This window comes from Chionomys nivalis, chromosome 9 (genome assembly GCF_950005125.1).
Source record: "Chionomys nivalis chromosome 9, mChiNiv1.1, whole genome shotgun sequence".
NCBI classification, from domain to species: Eukaryota; Metazoa; Chordata; class Mammalia; order Rodentia; family Cricetidae; genus Chionomys; species Chionomys nivalis.
In genome coordinates this window covers 61563904-61584801 of record NC_080094.1, presented here as the reverse complement: position 1 = coordinate 61584801, position 20898 = coordinate 61563904, and the positions used below count along the sequence as shown (strand labels likewise).

The 20898-nt window shown below is 40.9% G+C and overlaps 1 protein-coding gene across 1 annotated transcript in view; it reads right to left on the bottom strand.

Moving 5' to 3' along the window:
- Positions 1-20898, bottom strand: part of Ryr3 (ryanodine receptor 3) — a 526065-nt gene that overhangs the window by 287886 nt on the left and 217281 nt on the right. Inside the window, exons 6-10 of the mRNA XM_057780394.1 lie at positions 16235-16347; positions 15334-15433; positions 12295-12388; positions 6894-6968; positions 4884-5040 (exon numbers count right to left, since the gene is read on the bottom strand). Coding sequence (XP_057636377.1) covers positions 4884-5040; positions 6894-6968; positions 12295-12388; positions 15334-15433; positions 16235-16347 — 539 coding nt within the window. The remainder of the gene's footprint in view (positions 1-4883; positions 5041-6893; positions 6969-12294; positions 12389-15333; positions 15434-16234; positions 16348-20898) is intronic.

Below are 20898 nucleotides of genomic sequence, written 5' to 3'. Positions count from 1 at the left end.
CCTTACACAATGAAATAGGAAAAATGTGGGAATCTACCTCCATCATTTCAAGACTGGTTCTTAAAAGTACATATAGACTAGCCATAAAATGAATGGCTACACACAATAGGTCTGATTTAATATTATTAATTCAACCTTGCCTGAAAGGAATGCAGTGCTGTAAGCTGACATTGAAGCATGACATCTAAATAGCATTTGCCACGCCAGAGTAAATATTAAACCACATTATCTGACGCTCCTTAGGGAACGGCCTTGCAATGTCAAGACCGTGGAAAATGATGGGAAATCAAATTCGCAGAAATTTGACTTAGATGTTCAAAATAAAATGAATCTCTCTCATTGAATGCATACAGCGATGAGCTGATAGCAAAATGATTACACAAGCAAGGCAGAACGTCGCTACGAAGATGAAGGAGGTTAGCCTGAAATGAGTTTCACGGTGGACTTTTATGATTACATTTATATATTCCTTCATCAGGCCGTTTTCAACTGCAGTTTTTACATAATATCCAGAGATGCTGGAATACAAATCCATTTCAGATATGCATGTTCATTATCACCAGGACCACCTACTGGAAGCATGAGCAGTGTTTGTTCTCATAAGCTCCACCTCATACTTTCCTGGAAGTATATGAATAGCCTCACTAGTAGTGATGTGTAGAGACGAATGAATGCTATAGGAAAAGGTTGTTAGTGAGAAAAACAGCACATTCAAGGACTGGTAAGCATACAGTATGCTGGATCTAAAAGGGACCACAGGAAAGTGGCAAGAGACATGATGGAGGGCCAGGCAGAGGTCAGATATAAACAAGCCTTCATGACAGACTTCAAATGAGGTCAGAATAGGTAAAGAATTATTTTCCAGGTTTCATGAAAAACAGATGAGAGTCAAGCCCAGAATTAGGCAATGTTAAAGCTGTGTTACACGTCACACTATCACTTTCAGAGTTGGGGTGCTATCTTTCAGAGGCAACAACATATCCCAGAACCTCTATTTGATGAGAATAATTCTGCTAAAGTGGTGGTGTGGGAGCCTGGGTCATGATCATTTTCTGTTCTTTATTCTCCATGTTTCATATAATTTCCCCAATGATCTTAGAATCACCAGAATCAGGTCCAGGCCTCTAACTGCAGTTGGTGCTTAGATGTGGTCACCTTTCAGGAAAGCTTGGTCACATCCCAATTATCTGTTTGTTTGTTTGTTTGTTTATTGATTTTGGCTTTTGAGACAGGGCCTCTCTACATAGCCCTGGCTGTCCTGGAACTTCCTATGTAGATCAGGATGGCCTCAGACTCACATAGAGATTCTATTGCCTCTGACTCTTGAGTTCTGAGTTTAAAGGTGTGAACGCCTATGCCTGGCCCTGTTTTTTCATTGTGTGGTACCAGGGATTGAACCCAGGGCCTTACACATGCTGGGCAAGTGCTCTGGAACTGAACTTGGTTTACATCCTCTTTTTGTCTTTTATTACCGTTCATGCTAAATTCACTAGGCTGGTCCTCAACTTACTCTGCAGTCAAGGTAGGTCTTTAAGCTCATCATCCCTCTACTTCAACCCCCTGAGGAGCAAGGCTTGTGAACCTGTGCCATCAGGTCTTGTTCACACGTTAATCTTACAGCATACACAGACTCCTCAGGAGCACCTACCTGTCCCCTTCCTGGAGATGTAGCTTGCTAAAGACATTATGTACTGGCAACTGTTCCACGGCCTCTTATTGCAGTCACAGCTACTACAGACTAATGCAACTTTATTTCAGACGAGAGGATGAGAATTTTACAATTACAAATGAAAGGGGCCCAGACCAGCATCCTTTAAGGACATGTGACTGAAGCACAAACACTACTACCCCCAGGAACCTCTTTTTCTATTACTAGACTGTCCATCTTATAGAGACGGGCAAATGAACACTCCACCTTCTCCTAACAGAATACAACTCTCTGTCTCTACAAATTAGCCTTTCTACGGAGGTATCTCAAACTCATTTAGACCCTGAAATGTTGTCTACTGTCTACTCTATTAACTAACATGGATAACAGGAAAGAGTGAGGACATCATGCCCACGTACAGTTGAAAGGTAGAGTCCCATCCCTTGTGTCTTCTGGAGGTCATCACTACTGTCCAGTGAAGCTCACGAAAGTGCATGCTGGGAAGATCGCTTGCAACTAGTTCCTGAGCTTGGAGCCATGTGGAGGCCCCGGGGAAGCCAGGACACCTCCCATTGGATCTTCCCCCATAGCAATTTCATGGGGGTATGGCAAGATGAGTGCTCCCCACATGGTCTTTCTTTTTTTGTGTGTAGCTTCACAGTCTATGATTCCAAATGTTTCTCCCACACTACATTTCAAAGGGAGCCCCGATTTCCTGTGGGAACACAGCCATATGTGCCTGCTATGGAGCTGAAGTAATTTCAGTTTTGATTCTTTTATAATGGAAATGAAGCTAACTGGGCTGAGTACAAATGAATGGAAAGTTATTTAAAACCTCTAATAGAGCGACTCCAGTAAAATGTAAGCATGCTGCCAATTGCACGGGTCAGCTCCGACATCTAGTTCTGTTAAGCTGCTGGCTTTCATAGAATCACAGTGACATTTTATACATTGGGTGCTAGCCTCCTTGTATGTGAAAATGGAGGGACTTGAGGAGGAAAATGATGGGCTTTGGGAAGATAAAACAGAAGCAAGAAGTGATGTAAGTAATAAAAGTGTTGTAACGATCCTATGGGGCTGAGTGTAACTTCCCCCAGAAACCATTGCACATTGCGGAGCCTTGCTGCACAAGGCTAAGGCAAGGAAGAAATGCAGTGGAGAGGTTCCTTGGGAGCAGGATCCTGCCAGCTGCCTGGGAGTTTGACTGAATCTTCATGTAAATGAAACAGTAAAGACCTTGCCATAATTTTGCTAGTCCAGCATATCTATAGCAGGTTGGGGGAAAGGAGGTGCAAAGCTCAGGTAGGAAAGGGCCAAGGGACATTCTCAGAAAGGGACTGTGTGGATCATCAGCCACCATGAGTCACTTCTCACTTCCCACCTTCCTCCCTCCTCCCTACCTGCTGATCCCCTCCCTCTACACCCCATCTCTCAGGAGAGAACGGTACCTTGCCCGCTGCTGTTCTTATATCTTTTCTGTTTTTTTTTTTTCATCTATCATTTTAGTAAAATGGACTGCCATAAATCACTTCCTGGTAGCCAGAATAATTGCTAAATATACATAAATTTAAAATCCTCAGGCAGGCAATGGTGGCACTTGCCTTTAATTCCAGCACTGAGAAGACAGAGGCAGGCAGTTGTCTGTGAGTTAAAGGCCAGAAAGTTCCAGGACAGTCAAACAAACAAACAAACAAACAAACCACAAAATCCCAAACCCTCAAGCTAGGAATCTTGAAACAAAGGAGAAAGGATTGATGGTAAAAGGAAAGACATATGCTCAGAAAGACAGACTGTAGCCTGCAAGCCACCACACAGGAGATAGAGAAAAAGTGGCATTTAAAGTGGGTTTAGTAAGAAATGGGCATGAAACTCATGTATTTCTAAACATTTACTTTACTTTTTAAATATGTGCCTGTATGTACATCTGTGTGTGGGTATGTACATCTTAACACAGATGCTTATGGAAGCCAGAGGTGTTGGATCCTCCTCCTTGATGTGGGTGCCAAAAACCAACCCCAGGTCCTCTGCAAGAGCAGTATATTTTAGATGTAGAAGTATCTCTCTCTCCAGCCTCTAAACTTGGCTATTTTTAATGTTTAAAATACAGATGTGAAGCCAGGTGGTGGTGGTGCACGCCTTTAATCCCAGTACTTAGGGTGGCAGAGGCAGGCAGATCTCTGTGAGTTAGGGGCCAATCTGGTCTACAGAGTGAGTTCCAGGTCAGCCAGAGATACACAGAGAAACCTGTCTCAAAAAACAAACAAACAAATAAAAAACAAAACAAAAAACAGATGTACAAAGCTTAATTTCTGTGGTAAATAAAACTTTTATGCCAAAGTGTTTCTCTTTCTTAATGAGCAGATCACAGAACCATGAAGGGTTGGGGAGGGCAGTGCTGAAGAGGTTATTTTCTCCTGATGCTCAGGAATCAGAGATGTTCCATAGAACATTCAGCTGTCAAGTGAAGACCTACCATCATAAACAGAACCATCAATAACCCTTCACAGAAATCACGTTGAGAAAAGAAATAAAAACCTACTTCTCAGAAAATGCAAGGAAGAATGAAACTAGAGATGAAGTTCCCAAAGGAGAGAATGCCCACACTCTCAGAGGAGCAGACATCCTGATAGCCATGCATACATCTGTGCTGAGCTCTTCTTATGCTTGGATGATCTCTCCAGAACAATCAGAAAGTGTCGGTGCATCCAACTGTCCATCAGAAGTTAGCTCAGCATGCAATTCTGACTCCAGTCATATCCAGCGCTCAGCTAGGCAGAATCCAAACTTGACTGAACGCTAGGTAGTTGAAAAGGTAGTTGTTTGTATGCACATCAGATGAGGAACTTTTCCATTCAGAATTAACATAACTACCTAAGGATGTACTCTCAGTAAAATTTGAGTGGACAGGACAAAGCTAAGAAATGAGAAAAAAAATTAGAAGTCCTAATAACTCTATAAAACTCTAAGATTATAGCTTCCTTTCTCCTGTGAGCAATATTGTCTACTCTGATGATTGTACACTTTCTAAGAGTTACTAGTTCCCTCTTACAGACTTTATCCTTCATCTCAGATAGATGTTCTCTCAGGAGGTCATCTCCAAAGATCAAAGAGCACAATTGTCAGGGGTCTATGCTGGAGACTGTTCCAGTCTCTATTCTTTTCAGTCAGAGTTGTACCCGGAGGACTTCACTTTTACTTCCAATGCAGAGTCAAAGTTTATTCCATAACACCTTACCTTTGATGCCCGGAAGGAGAAGGCTGTGGACTTGGTGTCCGACTTTCCTCGGTCTTGTAGAAGAAGACCTTGGTCCTCTGTCAAGGCCAGGTAATGGCCGGTGGTGAGATGCCGGAGCCGGAAAGCCTGGCCCCATCTGATGTTACTGCCACTCCAGCTGGCGAAAAGCACATAAGAAATTATATTACACAGAAGTCAATGCTGTTCAACATTTATCCCATACTTTCTTTAACCCCAGAGTTATTCCCTCTCTGGGGTTTATCAGTAAAGGTCACTGAACTGTTTCCTGTCTGTCTACAACTCAGCACAGTGCTTTTGTTTGATTCCCCATTAAGGAAAGCGCTGTGATCCAAAGGGCAGTGTAGTACATACTATGACTGGAAGTCCTGAGTTCCAACCTACCATTCAGTCCACCAATAAGTATCCTGATGCAAACCATCTCAAAATGATGGGAAGACTTCATGTCTAGGAACACTTGTATCTGGGAAACCAGTCTTTCCATTTGGTTATAGGAATTCAAATACTTCATCATCAATCATAAAGAGCCTTGTCTTCATGAGAGACAAGAAAACAAGCAAACCAAAGCCTAAAACCACTGCGGGTTCAGCCTGCCAGGAGGGGCAGGTAGTAAGGATTGAAGGATTGAGATAAGGAAAAACTCAGGTGGAATGTCCATCTTTTATGGCCCTTCACCAGAAGGTTAGCATTTAAAGGAGTTATGGTGAATATTAGGGGAGAAATTATCCATGGGATCACTAGTAATTCAAAATGGATCCTTAAAGTTAGGATACCATGTATGTGTCAAACTTTGAAATCATTTCCCATGTCTTCAATTTTAGGAACACCTGAGAATCAAAAATCACAGTGTCTGATGTAAAGAAAGAACTCACAACTACAACTGTGACAGTTTGTATCTACCTACCTTGGCACTGGAAATGTCCCATAAACAAGAACTCTTGAGCAAGTGAACAAGTGGGTGCCTCATTAAAAATAAATTGGCATTTCTCTTTCTCTCTCCCATTCTCCCTCTTTTTAACACACACACACGTACACATTAATTATATATACATATATATCTCAGTTTCATTTCTTTCTTATACAACAGTGATACACTCCAATTAAGCATCTTCAAAAGTTTCTTAATAAGCTATGTAAATGAGACAAAAAGGGGAGGGAGATGTAGGGGAATTGCCACTATTTTTTCATCTCTAGTAGACCATCTTAGGGGGTAAATGCCACTCATGAGGAAGAATTCTCCGTCAAGCACATGTTTAGGGAGACACTGACCTGAGTGTTAGGGAGGAAATGGAGAAGGAGAAGCAGGTGACAATATCCATCCCCTCCTCTCTTACCCACAGCTGGTTAGCTCTAACTTGACTTACCTATGATCCCAGCAGAAAGAATGTGCTCTCAACAAGATGGGCCTACAGTATTTGGAGTTTAAATGACAAATTACTCAAACTTTAAAAGCTGTTATTCAAGCTCATGGTTGGAAAAACCAGGCTTTTTTCCTTCCACCTACGTACATTACTGTTTGAAATATTCTGACAAATGTTGTTTTCTTCATAGTTACATCAAGTTTGAGTCTTATTTATTTTACTAGCTGCCATCATGACTACCTGTCTATCTTTGTTATTTAAAGATAGCTCTTAACTGGAGCCAAGATATTCACTGAATATCTTGTTTAATAACATAAGGGAGGGGAGGCTCTGAGGGCTTTAGGTAATGCCAGAGCTAGTGTTTGATTACCTAGGCTCTAGGCTCTATAAGAACAGGGTGCAACCAACCATAGAATCAAAGTAGGAACCTGGAAATATCTTGGAAGTGAGGAAGTCAGTCTCCTCTCCCTTTCTGTCTTTCTGTCTCTTTTTCTCTCTGCTTCCTTATAATCAAAGCCATAGAAATTTCAGAATTTAGCTCTCACATATAAAAAATTATAAATAGAAGAGAATGGACTGTACTGGAAAACCAACCAGTCTTGCAAATGGCACCATATGGACCATGTGTTACCTTATCCGAAGGGGTTCCACTCTCCATAGAGACCTGGCTCTGGTCCCAGCTCCTCCAGCTTCATAGAACACCCTCCTGCGAGCAGAGTTGGAGATCAGCACTAGTTGTGGGACAGCTCCTTGTAGAGAAGGCGATCAGCACCAGTTGTGGGACAGCTCCTTGCAGGGGAGGCTCACACCAGTGAGTGGTCTAAGCCTCCTGAAATTAGCAAAACTCAAAGGGAGGATTGGTTGTGGGTTCTTGTCTCTACTCTTAGGACAAATAAAAGCCACCTAAGGGTAGGGGACTGTACCCCACATGCAACAGACATTCATGGGTCACCAGAGAGACATGGGAAAAGGGATGGCAATGCCTCCCATTTCTTCATTGTTAAAACAGCTCAGTAACACACCGTGTTACTGATAAAGAATGTTCTGAGCCTTTCAGGTTAGGCTTCTCAGTGTGATTTACATTTCTTATAAATAGATTTTTACTTTTCAAACATATATGTGGTATAGTGTGACGCCCTTGTCATTGTTCTAGGAAGCCTGGATAAAGTCGTGTCTCCAGCTGCTACGGTTTCCATCACCCTTTTTTGCCATCTTAAGAACTATGCTTTAATATACTTGTAAATCATTTCCGTTTTGAATTAATTTTAGACCCATGAGCAAATGTCACAAACAGTCACAGAGTTCCTTACAGTGTCACCTGCTTCCCCTCACATGGTCACCTTGCATCATATGGTTGCCCAAACTGAGAAACCAAAGTTTGTAGCCAATTGATGTACTCAAACTCAACACTTTATTCATAGTTCATCCAAAAATTTCTGATAGTTATTTTCCTGTTGCAGGTCATGGTCCAGAGTGCCATCATAGAGGTTAGGCTTGCCCTCTTTATTTGACCTCTCAGTGTTTCTGCTTCTCCCTTGTTTTTTTTTTTTTTTTTTTTTTTTTTTTTTTTTTTTTTACCACTCAGAATTTTAAGAATCACAGTATTGGTCACGTTTTTCTCATTATTGCCAAAGCCTCAATGTTTCCATTTGTGTAATGGGAACGAACCTATCTAGATCACACATTATGAGAAGTAAACTGACATACTTCTATTAATTGTGTGATGCATGCATGAGCATATTTGTGTGTGACTGTCTATATAACTGTGCATGAAGAAACCAGGGAAGAATACTGGGGCCTTCATGAGGCCTTTCAAAACTAATCATTTGAATTCACCAACCTTACATCTACCTCTGTCATAGTTTGTCTAAGTCACAAAAGTGAATTATTCAAAACTTCACAAGAATTTGGACCTAGATTTTAGGAAAAAGAACTTCTATAGTGATGAAGAGGAATAGATATATCCCCCATGGTGAAGTAGTAGTTCAAAGGATGCAACTTAAAATGAAAGATACCTGTATTTGGATCTGTTAGTGCTATGACCTAGGGAAAGATCTGTCAATTCTCTGTGGTTCAGTTCCTTTGTCTGCAAAACAGGTCTAATCAGGTAGTTATATCATGAGATATAAAGACGCAATGTGACTTTTAAAAGGATGTTAAAAAAGAATGCTCATAGATATACACAGAACTATAAAATACAGATTTATCTGAATTTTGTTTAAACATAGACATTTATACATATGCATAGAAGAACATATTAAGGCACATGGCTATAATGAAATATTAGATTAAGCCTGGTTACATCAAGAAGGTAGGGTTATAGAAGATATTTCTAAGCTGTTTTTAAAAAAAATGTATACTCTACCAGAAAACACTTAGTGTTAGAAATGAGCCTTGATAAAAATACCCCTTGCCAGAGTAGGGACATTGGGATTTAGAAATATAGTAAAGAATACAGAGATGTGAAAATAATAAGACAGAAAAACATAGAATTGTACCAGGAAGGAATTCCAGTGAATACTAAAATTGCCCACATTTAATTTCTAATTGCTTAAAATACCCCTGACCCCAAAAGGTAGGAGTAAGGCAAAAAACTGTAATAACATGATACAAGGAAGTGAACATACCAATTGAAGGTTGTGAGCTACATCCATAGTTAAACATTCTATTTTTAGAACAAAACACGTCACACAAACACCTGAGACCAAAATATTCTGTAGGCAAACCACTCCCTGGGTGAAATCCAATGTTGTCTCCTTAAGGGAACTGGAACTTAGTCAGATCCTTAGACTTCTGTTTGAGGTAGAAACGTATCTACTTCTCTATTCCTGAAATCCACTTGTTGACAATAACCTTGAGAGGGCAGAATTCTTTTTTTGAGGTAGAAACACAATAACCTTGAAGAAATAGGGGTAAGTTCCAATTCTCTGACCTTTGGTCAATGTGGACATAGGTTCACATTTTTGGCCCTCTACTACTTAGTAAAAAAAAAAAATTATACTACTTAATAGCCATAACTTCTAGGTGGCTATGTACCTGGCCAAGAACGGAAATACTACAATACTGACTTAACTACTCCTACAAATTGGCTGAGATATTAACTGGGTGTCTCTGCCTTCAGCAAAGGCTGAAAGAAAGAGAAGTAGAGATGAAGGGGCCCACTTTGGGGCTCAAGCAGTCCAACCCCGGAGCTAGCATCAGAGTGCCCTCTAAGTCCAATTTCTGAAGTATTCACAAAGGTCCATTCTTCCTGACTGAAACATTCTTGCAGCATGGTCTGTTTAATCGCACCAGGTTACCAAGGTCGAAACAACTTGTTCCTGCTACCTTAAATGACTACAATCAGGGGCAGAGTGGGAGGACAGCTGAGGTGCTTTTGAAAAGCCAGGCTGACAGCTTAGTCTTAGTTCCCACAGGTCGAGTGACTTAGCCCAGGGCGTTTGACAAGCCAGAAGCAGAGCCAAGAATCTGAGTTCAGAATGTGAGATTGTGGATCTCGAGTTTCCATTCTTGGGTAATATTTCCATCAAGCCTGCCTACTTTCTGGGTTCAGAGGGAAGACAATCCATTTCGTCTAGGGAGACATTACCATAGCATGCCTTAGTGGTTCCCAGAGTTCCTTAGCAAGCTCTCTACTGCCTGTTCCCTCCTCATCCCCCCCCGATTTCATTGTTTCCAACAATCCTGGCCAGTTGAGGATTCTTTCTCCGATAACGGACATCAATGAAGAGGTTTACCACTCACAGTCCCTAGACATAAAAAAGAAAATGCCAGGTCATCTTGACACCCTGCTTTCACTGCGAATGGCAGAAATTTCAAGAATTCAGGCTCCAAAGTTTCCTTGCTCAATCAGTTTCTCATGCTGCCTTGCAAAGGAAAGAGGCAAGTATGTCTTCTCATATTCCTTGGTAACATAGTAAGATATAAAACCAACAGTAAACCAGACATTTAATCCGAGAACTGAGAGGCAGGTGCAGGCTGATGTCTGTGAATTCAAAGCCAGCCAGATCTACATAGTGAGTTCTAGGCAGAGCAACACAGTAAGACCCTTTTTCAAAAACAGCAGCAACAGCAGCAGCAGCAGCAGCAGCAGCAGCAATGAAAACCACTAAAATTAAATCAATATAAAACAAAAATGAAATGGAAAAATATCCTGCAACTGAATAAGATCACATGTCAATATTTGAGTACTGTTCTATAATTCCAAGGGAAATCAGGTCAACTGCATAGACATCACCATCAGCCACTGACTGGGATTAAGGAGGCATGGAGTAATTGACTCACAATACTTAAATAGATCTATATTCAGTGTGTTCGATACTCCGTTCTATGTCACATATGGCTCCTATGAAGGGCATTCAGAGGGAATAGCAAGTAAGAGGAGATATAAGGGGCTCAAGTTCCCAGTGGAAAGTTCCTATAGTAATACATTCAACTACACTGCTTCTGGGTCTGTCAGCACATGGAATAAGAAATTAGTCCTGATGGAAAGCCAACAGAACTTCAGCTTCCTACGCACTCACCTGAAATTAGCCAGGATGTCACCACTGGCAAAAAGTCTGATCAACATGATCTCCAAAATGTCAAGATTTAGCCCTAATGTCACTAATGAAGTAAAATTAATGTAGTTGAAAAGGATCTTGTAAGCAAGACAAAAAGACAAGAAACTACTGTCACCAGAGCAGACTAATTACTGACAAAATTAAGCTGAATTTGGATGGGAGGTTTGATTTTTATTTATAATATGAGACTTCTACAGTCACAGGCCAGAGCATTTTATGTACTCTTCCTTTGATGATAAGCAAAATAGTGATAAATATTAAGTATATATTTATTATGTGGGTTAATATCTTCCATTTCATAATTTTGAATCTTTAAAAAACCTTCGATTGAAAAATTACATAATATATTTGATATTCTTTCCCCTACTCTAACTCTCCTCAGATCCTCTCTACTTCCCTCCCCAACCAACTTCATTTTCTTTTTCTCACTCTCTCTCTCAAAAAAAAAAACACACGGAGAAAAACAATAACAGAACAAAAAAAAAAAATGAAAACCAAAACAGAAAAACTAAAGAAAATCAATTAAGAGAAAAAAATACACACTGTAAAAAATATGAAAAAAGCACACATGAACACAAGAAGCATGTAGTATTCCTTACTACTATTAGTATGTTAATAACTGTGCAAAAGAAACATAGCAATAAAGTGACTTCTAATGACATAGTGCTATACCCATAGAGCACACCACTGCTCAACCCTCTTTACAGAAGCTTCCTCTTGTGGTCGATGGGAATAACAAAGAGATCTGCAACTGGACCTTTATCAAACCCAATCCCCCTCAAGGTTCAGTGACCTATACAGAAGTGGAGGCAAGAAGATTGTAAGAGGCCAGAGGTACTAAATAATTTCAAGGAAACAGTGTTTTCTAGACACAACAGGGCTGATTCACATAATTTTGAATCTTGAATAAGAGCCAATTAAACAATCAACCATTGGGCTAAAGACAGCTGATATCAACACTACCTCTAGCTGTACTCCTCCGCAGGGCTCCCTGCTAAATCCATCTTCTGTTGGATTCTGATGCCTATTTTTTCTCAATGAGTTGGTAACAAGAAAAATGAAACCAACCAACTCCATCTTAATTACTTAGTACACAAAATGGGAGGAACGGAGATAAGCTGTCTTTCAAGGAGCAGCAATAACTTGTGAAAACACACAGTTTCCCAAAAAGACTGACTTTCCACACCAACTGGGTGCTTGAGAATCAGGAACAATCAAAGACAATGGATGGTTTGTGATACATTGTTTGCATTGTTTGCTTAGATTGAATATAAACACATCATTTTTGTGAGCAAATACTATTGTCTTCCATTCCTATTTAACATACTGGAGTTTGTGTCTAGATGAAGGTCAGCCCAACTGAGAAATCCCTATGCAATTCCTGTGTGGCCAAATAAAAATGCAAACTCCTTAGTGTGAATCGCCAGGGACTAGAGACAGCCCAGAGAACAAACGAGGTTAGCGGTTTACCTGTGCTGAGAGTCATTCTGGTCTGTCGACGGTATCGTCAAACACTCATCATGACCATGGAAAAGACGAACTACGTGCCCACCAAGTAAGTATCCTATGAAAGAACCATATTCCACCATAAACTGATAGAAAGCTTAAAGAGAACATCCCGCTCAATGAGGCTAAATTCATGCAGGTCCTAGCTGGTTCAAGCAAACAGCAAGAGAGGTACATTTGGGAAATTACAGAGTCCATGACTTTAGACCTCAGGCAGGAAGGAATTCTAACACTGCAGCTAAGTAGAATTTTAGAAATATGTAAATAAGGCTAAATATCAAGTGGAAGGTGAGGCCACTGTGTCAACTGTTATCACTAAAAAACAAAAGGAAAATTATCGTTTTTTTATTTTGGTTTTTTGAGACAGGATTTCTCTGTAGTTTTGGAGCCTGTCCTAGAGCTAGCTTGTATAGACCAGGCTGGCCTCGAACTCACAGAGATCCACCTGCCTCTGCCTCCCGGTGCTGGGATTAAAGGCGTGCGCCACCACTGCCCTGCTTAGAGAAGTTCTTACAATTTTAGTGTATACACTTTATAACAAAATCTAATCAGATTATGTTCATAGGATAGAAATAACCTAGAATGATGATCTCTTTGTGAGAGCTGTTTAGGAGAAGGCAATAATATACTCTTAAGAGTTGCTTAAGGACAAGGTAGTTTTTAAATGTAACTAACAAATACAGATAAGATTCAATGGTGCATCTATACAGCAAAATATGGGAGGCAGACCCATTTCAGCGTGTCTGAGTGGGCACGTGTACTAACTGATATCAACAAGCACTCAGATTTCAGCCAAAGGGGATCCCAACAGTCATGGAGTTCAGACAGTAAAAAGAAACAGCGAACTTCCAGGGCATGTTGACCCATTAGTCTTCAAATGAATTCCAAGCATTAATTCAAGAAGCATACTAGCAGGAGACAGGCCTGGCTGAGCTGGTTTTGCACAAAGAAATTGTATTTGTTATTCTTCTGAATTAAAATATCTCTAGGTTACTCTGTTCTCAGGAGACATATGGACTTAATAGGCTCCATGTCTGTATTCGGAGTTTTTCTTTTTCAATTACATAATTAGATCACTTGGGGGGGTTGTCTCAAACTATTTTGGATGCTGGATTAAAACAGTAACAATGAGACATCCTGCTAGAGGGGAAATTGGTGTTATCAGAGCACACTACATAGCAATGGTCTGATTTTCCTTAGCTTATTTCTTTTTTACCCAGGCAAGGAAAGATTATCTTAAACTCCTCTCAAATATTCACAAGTATTTTTCCAATAGCTAATTATACTAATATGTACAGTTGCATTTTTCTGCATTTGAATAATTCATAACACACTGAAGGGAATTCCTAGTAGCCAATTTACATAGAAAATTAAAAACCTCAGCCATCAAGCACTTGATTAAACTCTTTATCCTCTCTTGATGGTGAGACTATGTCCATTAAGAGTCCATCATGAATAGCTTGTGGGTTTCTTCAATTAACATTCTCCTCATTTGAGAAAACTGCCAAATGTTGGCAGAGTACAACCTTTCTTAACCAAAATCTCTCTCTCTCTCTCTCTCTCTCTCTCTCTCTCTCTGCACTCATATGTGTGTATCTATGTGTCACAGTCAGGAAGAGGAGGGCCACTAAGGTCCATGAGGGCAGGGTGGGTTTCTCTCCTGTGGATGCTGAGAGGCCATTCACCACCCAGCCCCATGACTGAGCTGATGAGCTCTTCCAACTTCATGCACACAAGGGCACTCAGCACGTCTGTGAGAACCATTTGACATGATTTGCAAACACTTCTTAATTAATCTTCACAAGCTCTCTGTTGGGACTGAGATAATTTTATTTTTGTGGTTGAAGATGAAACATTTAACAAAGAGATGGAGCTGAAACCTTCTAGGGAAGCATTTAAGGCAGGGACTCTGGATTCCTGATAGCAGGGAAAGACTGAATAGATTTAAAAGGTATACTGATGTTTATATGTATGTACATGCGTGTGGGTGAGGGGGAAGGGAGACACACACACATACACAAGGTGGGGGGCACGGGTAGAGAAAGAGAAAGAACCTTGGGCTTGGCAATGCTGGGCAATCCTTCTATCACTGATCTAAAGCCCCAGCAAAGGCCTGGTTTTTAAAGGCTTCTCATATCATACCAGGGAACTTAGGGTTTGTCCCTTCATAACTATTTAGCTTAACTGTGGTGCCTTGTGAAACTGGGCTATCACCTTGACAAACATCACAATGCTGAAGCACACCTCTCCAGTTTGCAACTGTGAGGCTCAGGAAGAAAACTGGGGTTAAAGCCTGCGATAAGACGATTTTTAAAAATTCAGATCTTTCTATAAAGTGCTAGAATGGAATGCAATAACTCTTGGGTCATTGGCATTTTATTTTTCTGCTCAGCTGTGATATTACCTATGAGCGAGGGAAGGCCAATGTGTTTATTACATAACCTGTAAAGTGCATTGACTTTGCCTGTCTCCGAGAAATACAGTATGAAAACAAAGTTACATGACCTTATTTCCACGGAAAGAATTTAAGGCTGAGAAAATTTCATTTATTATTTTAAGGGGTGCTCCATAAAGGTAAGTAAAAATCAAAGACTAATTATATATTTATTATAAAGGAAGCTTCTCCCTCTTATGGAGAGAGGCAGGGCATGGGGTGGGGAGTAAGGCATGTTACCTTTCTGGCAAAAGTTCTAAGATGAAAGTTCCTGGGCCTGTTTTCTTACCAATAGCAAGCATGAATAAAAGGAAAACCTGGTGAGAGAGGGGAGGTATCCATCCAAGTCCTGCTTGTTTGTAGTAATCAACTATGGGCGCCGATGGATTAAAAGCAAGGTTAACAATGCCCATGGGGCGTCAGAAGAGAAAACAATCTATACTGACATCTGAGAAAGAACGTAGGAGAAATAAAGCCATGATGTGTGTGGATGAAACAGCAGAAAATATTGACATCCACAGCCCAGATGGAATGTCAGGCTCTGGGTTGAAGGCATTACAGTGGCCTACCTTCTTCAATGCTACTTCCCGAACACGTAGGATGCACATTCCAGAGTGTTTGCATAAAGGAGGCATCCACTTGTATGCTTCCATTTGATATCGAGAGATGCTGCAGTGGGAGAAGAAGGGAAATGCCCTTTAAACCGCTAGCCCAGTCCTGGTAGAGCTACCGATGACAATCTCAAGGATAAAGTTAGACAGCGACAGTGTTCTGCGGTTCTTTCTACACGGCCTGTGTGAGAGCTTGCTTTACTCAATCTTGAAGCAGCTTCATAGCGGGCACTGTAGTCCAGGAAGAATAAATCCGTAGCCACAGAGGTGGCAGACAAGCGTTAACCTTGTCACCTCAGCTGCACCCCTGATCCTACCCACTTATAAAATGTCTATTTTTTGTAGGATAAGAAAACCCACACATGGGGAAAAATTATTTCAACATTTGGAGAAAGCAAGGAGAAATCAGTTGGCAGAATTGGCCCTATAAGAAACTGCTGAGAAATTTAACACTTATCTTTGGCATTTCTCTATCTTCAGGCATCCCCACTCTGAGCAGAGCTTGCCTGGTACCTATACTCAGATTCAAGACCCCATATGCATCTGTCAGCCTCTGCAATACCCCTGAACTAATATTTTACGTCTTTTTCTTACTCCATAAAAAGCTTATTTTTCTGTATTCTTTTTTCTTTTATTCCATTTTGCAAGAGCCAAACAATCTGCTAAATTCATAGTAATCTGACTAATTCATCTTAGCAGCATTTGCTCAATACAACACAATACTCTAGAAGGAAAGCTAACAGTTAAGTTCCAGGCAGTACGATTGCCTCATAGGGGAGAGACATCTTATTCTACCCAGCCTGCTGTGGCTCCATTTCCCTTCTGAAAACCAAAGATGCTCCTGCTAAGAGGTACTTACAAGGTATCTTTCAGAGGACACACTGACGAGGATCAGGTCATCTCCGATTCGCACTTTCTCTCCTTCAGACCTCTGTTTGGAAGCAGGATGTATGGTCCACCAGCAGGCTTCTCCTACATGAAGGTTTTGTGAGTTAGCCTCTGTGTCCCAGAAAGTAGTGATCCTATTCTGTCCCATATTCCTTCCTGATGACACACCTTTTCCTTCTCCCCAAGTCTCTTTGCTTCAATTTCTATTTTCCTATAACCAGCCCTGTTGTCTAATGTGTGCTCTAAACTGTGTTTTTTTTCATTTCCAATAAAGACAGAAAGACACAATTTTGGACAGGTTATTGGAGGTCAGTAGCTGCAGAAGTCTGAACATTTTAACAGACATAGGACATGATTTTTTCATACTCCCCTTTACATATCTCTTTAAGAAGAGACTTCAAAATATGTTCTGGTGGTATATGAGAAAACAAGAAGATCAGAAGTTCAAGTTTGTCCTTGGTTTAATGAGATTGAGGCTAGCCTGGGCTATATGATAGGCTCTGAACACTTGTCCCCACAGAAAGGGAACCTTGAGGACCCTATTTCATTGACAAATCGAGCATTTTAGCAATTTTACCTTTCTTCCTCATCTTCTATGAGATGTGCTAAAACAATACTAAAGAGAGTTTTTGTTTGATTCTTTAAGTTCAAACCTATAAGAACAGCCAAACACATGTGAAAATATGTTACGGGGTGAGGGGTGGGGATCACAATTTTAACTAAGGAAATGGAGAAGAAGCCACTGACTTAAAAGGACACCCTGCTATGAATAGATTCCAGCAGGAAAACTGATTGGGCTGGAGGTGAAGACGGGTTGTAAACAGGAAGAATGGCTAAAAGGCTTTAAGGACCTTTAAGCCCCAGATCCTTGCCCATCCCACACAAGCAGATGCCTCTTCCTCCCTCAGGCAACAGCAGAATTCAAAGAGTTGCAAAGCACCAAGGGTCTGGCCTTGGAAATTCTGTAAGATACTGCCAAATAAAGTGAGTGGAGTCCTGCTGAGAGCAGACAACTACAGTTTATATGTGACCAGAAACACCCCAACTTCTCTCCCTTTGCTTCTGCCCCAGCTTCTAGAATACCAGCTGCAAAGTTGAATAAATTTTTATCGGTCCTCGGATTTGAAGATTGCTTTTTAGGGAAGCCAATGTTCCAAAGGTAAAAGCTACCAGGTTTGGAGATGCTCTCTTCAGTGCTCAGGGCTCTGAAAGATAACCCCAGAATGAGGACTGACAGATGACAAGCGACAACACAGCTTCCAATCAACTTTTGTGACCTTGACTTAAATATGGGCAAAGATGAAAGGTCACTTTGAATTTGAGGAATGCCTCTGACATTGATACCAGGAAACAAAACAACAAAAACGGTGGAGCAAGAACTAGAAAAATTAAGACTTCAGAGAACAAAAACTTTAAACAATTTTGTAAGTAACAATCCTAAAAAGGAAAGAAAATGTCATATTCAGAAAGTATCATGAGGATTCCCTTAAGAGAGGAAGAAAATGACTCTAATTCTGAAGAAAAACAAAATAATTACAGTTGGAAAATCTTCCAAAAAGAAAACAGCAAAATAGTTTAGAAAGAAGAAAAAAAATTAGAATTGAACATGGTGGTGCACACCTTTAATCCCAGCACTCAAACGGCAGAGGCAGAGGCAGAGGCAGGCAGATTGCTGAGTTTGAGGTCAGCCTGGTCTAGAGTTCCAGAGTGACATAGTGAGATCTTGTCTTAAAAACAAAACAAAGGAAGAATTAGAATTTGAGAGGAAGTGAGAGGAGAAGGAGAAGAAGGGGGTGGAAGGAGAGGGCATGTGAGGGGTTTGAGAGAGGAAAAGGATGTAATTATATTCTGATTAAAATAAAATTCTAGAAAACAATTTAGAGGAATCCCAGAGCAAGAATAAAGAATAAAGAGTATTAACAAAGAAATAATAGCCCTAAAGCTTTCCCAGTGCTGGTCAGTAAACATCTGCGAACAGGAAAGTCCCCAGGGTACCTTGCATAGTTAAGCATCCACCCTACACTGCACCCTCTTGAGACTGAACAACAGCAAGAGTCCAAGTCACACTGTGGAATTTCGGATGTTAGAGAAAGAGAGAAAGAGTTTTCGGAAAAGAAAAACCAGTCACACACAAACCATCAGGAATCAGAACACGCTTGTCTCAGTAGCCAGTTTGCCTCAAAAGCCTGTAGAACGCCAAGAAAAAAAAACTTTTAATACAGAATTAAACTAAACTATGAATTACTTATGAAGCTAGAATGAACAAACCTTCAGATAACTTGGTACCTGCATACATATTTTCTGTGAAAGTTACTGTATAGTGTGGTTAGTTAAAATAAAATAGTAACCCATGCTGTAGTCAAGAGGAAGCAGAAGGTAGAAGAGGTAAAATGAAGTCTGTGAGTGATAGTGGATATTTCTAAGAAGATGAAGAGATAATGTGGCTGATCCTTATAATTCAGGGACATTTTTGGATCAATGGGAAATCTTGGAAGTGAATTCATGATTCAGTCACGGAAAACCAAACCAGACAAAACAAACCTGTGGGTTATTTACAAATATGTGATAGTAGTTATACCAATGTAAGTTACTGGTTTTGTTTTTACATAAAAATACATATGAACATATTGAGAATGTAAGGACGAAGGACAGTGAAAAGTAGAACGTGAGAATTAAGCTTTATCAGGACATGAATAGATAAAACCTAATCTGGAAAGAACAATGAAATGGCAGCATATATGTATTTTTCATAAACAGCAGCAATCAATGATAGAAGAGCTGAACACAGGTGCCTGAGGCAGGAATTTAGATTCAGGAGCAGATCTTTTTAATAAATATCAAAGTGCCATTTATCTATTAAAATTATATGTCGGTATTTCACTACCTTTAAAAATGCATTACAAAAGGATATGAACTCCACGTTTGAAGTGAAAAAGGATGAGGCTCTCCAGTATAAACTCTGTGGGCCGTGAGAGGGCACCCGGCATGAAAAGCATCGTGAGCAGACACACGTAAAAGTGAGAAGGCACTTCCCTGCCACTTCTCGTGTCCTTGGAACTGGTCCCTGAACTCCTAGGCTGTGTCTGTCACTGGCTCCAAAATGCATGGCAGCACTTGCACGGTCTCACAGGTCTACATTCTAAACCTATGTCAAAGGAGTCGACTCAAAACAAAACTTCAAACACGTGAAGAACTGAGTAGTCAAGTCAGTTGTTCTGATTATCTAGTCTGCTAAGTCTAAGAATTTACCAGTAAATACGGGGGAAAATCCAGACTTATTGTTGAAATGCCCCCTACTATTTCCTCCCATTTTCTCCTCAACTTCCAACCCAGCTAAGGTGTTTGTGCTACAGAGCATTGACAGAATTGCCTGGTACGGAACCAGGATTCTATCCCAGTGGATTCTATGTGCCCTCCTTCGTGACTGGTCTCATCCCATAAAGCCCTGACTCTCCCTGGGGGACCCAGCGCCTTCTCCTGACTCAAGGAGAGTGTGAGTGGAGTAGGTCAAGGATGCAAGAAAAGCAAACTATTCCAGGACCCAACTTTGCATGCAGCCTGGCACCCCTTTCCTGCATGCCCCCACACAAGTCGGTTTCTGGACAGCCAGTGTGAACCTGGCCCAGCTCAAGTATCTACTAGGTCTGCTGTCACCGAAGGTCCTACCGGTTCTGATCTCAGGGACTCAGAAAACAACTTGTGAAATGAGCAATGGTCTACTGTCCTCCTTTCCATCAGTGGCTCTAATAGTAACTTAGGTAATTTCCTGAACTCCTTACTAGGAAGTGTGACTTTTCCATTCCTTTCTAGCTCTCAGCAAACACAACACCGTTTCACTGCTATAAACAGAAGGACCACATGACTCCCCCAATTACATGCTAGAAGATTGGCATCTGGCTGGTCCAGCGAGGTCAGCTTCCATTCATAGAGTGACATTCTACTCAATTTGTAAGTTTTAGCAGTGGTTGCCAACATTTTAGAGAAAGTTATACTTGAAGAAAAACACAAACTATGAACAAAGAAACCTCAAATCTAACTTCCACACGATCTTACTGTAGGGGGAAAAGCGTCACAACAGTCAGAGACAGGCCCTGCCTTTCCAGCGTACAAAGAGCACAGACAGCGTGGTGCAGGCCGCAGAGACAGCAGGTGCACGTGGGTAGGATCCTACATTGTTTCCTGATCATCACAAACTCAGGTCATCTGAACCCTCAGCTGATACACTAGTCTCATTTCAGAACAATGGCACAGACGTTTGTCCGTCTTTGGAGACGCAGCATTGGCCCTCCCTTCCTGTTAGGTGGAAATGCCATCCTGTTAAAGATTAGATTCCAAACAGAATTTCTGTTGTTCCCTAAGTGATTTTACTTCCCTGGTCTCTCTTTCCTCAGCCTGGTTAATTTTGAAGTTCTAATTTTAGTCCATGTTCTACTCAGTATCCCTCCAGCAAATCCTTTCTCGGCTTAAATCCATCAGAATCAATTTCTGTTGCTTTTGACCACACGTTCTAATTGGTAAGAATAGCCCAACCTCCACCTGAAGCAGAAATTCTATATGCCGCGCCCTTGACAGATGGTCATGTCTACACATGTTTCCAATACAGGGAACATGCTACATCCCTGGCCAGCTGTTCCT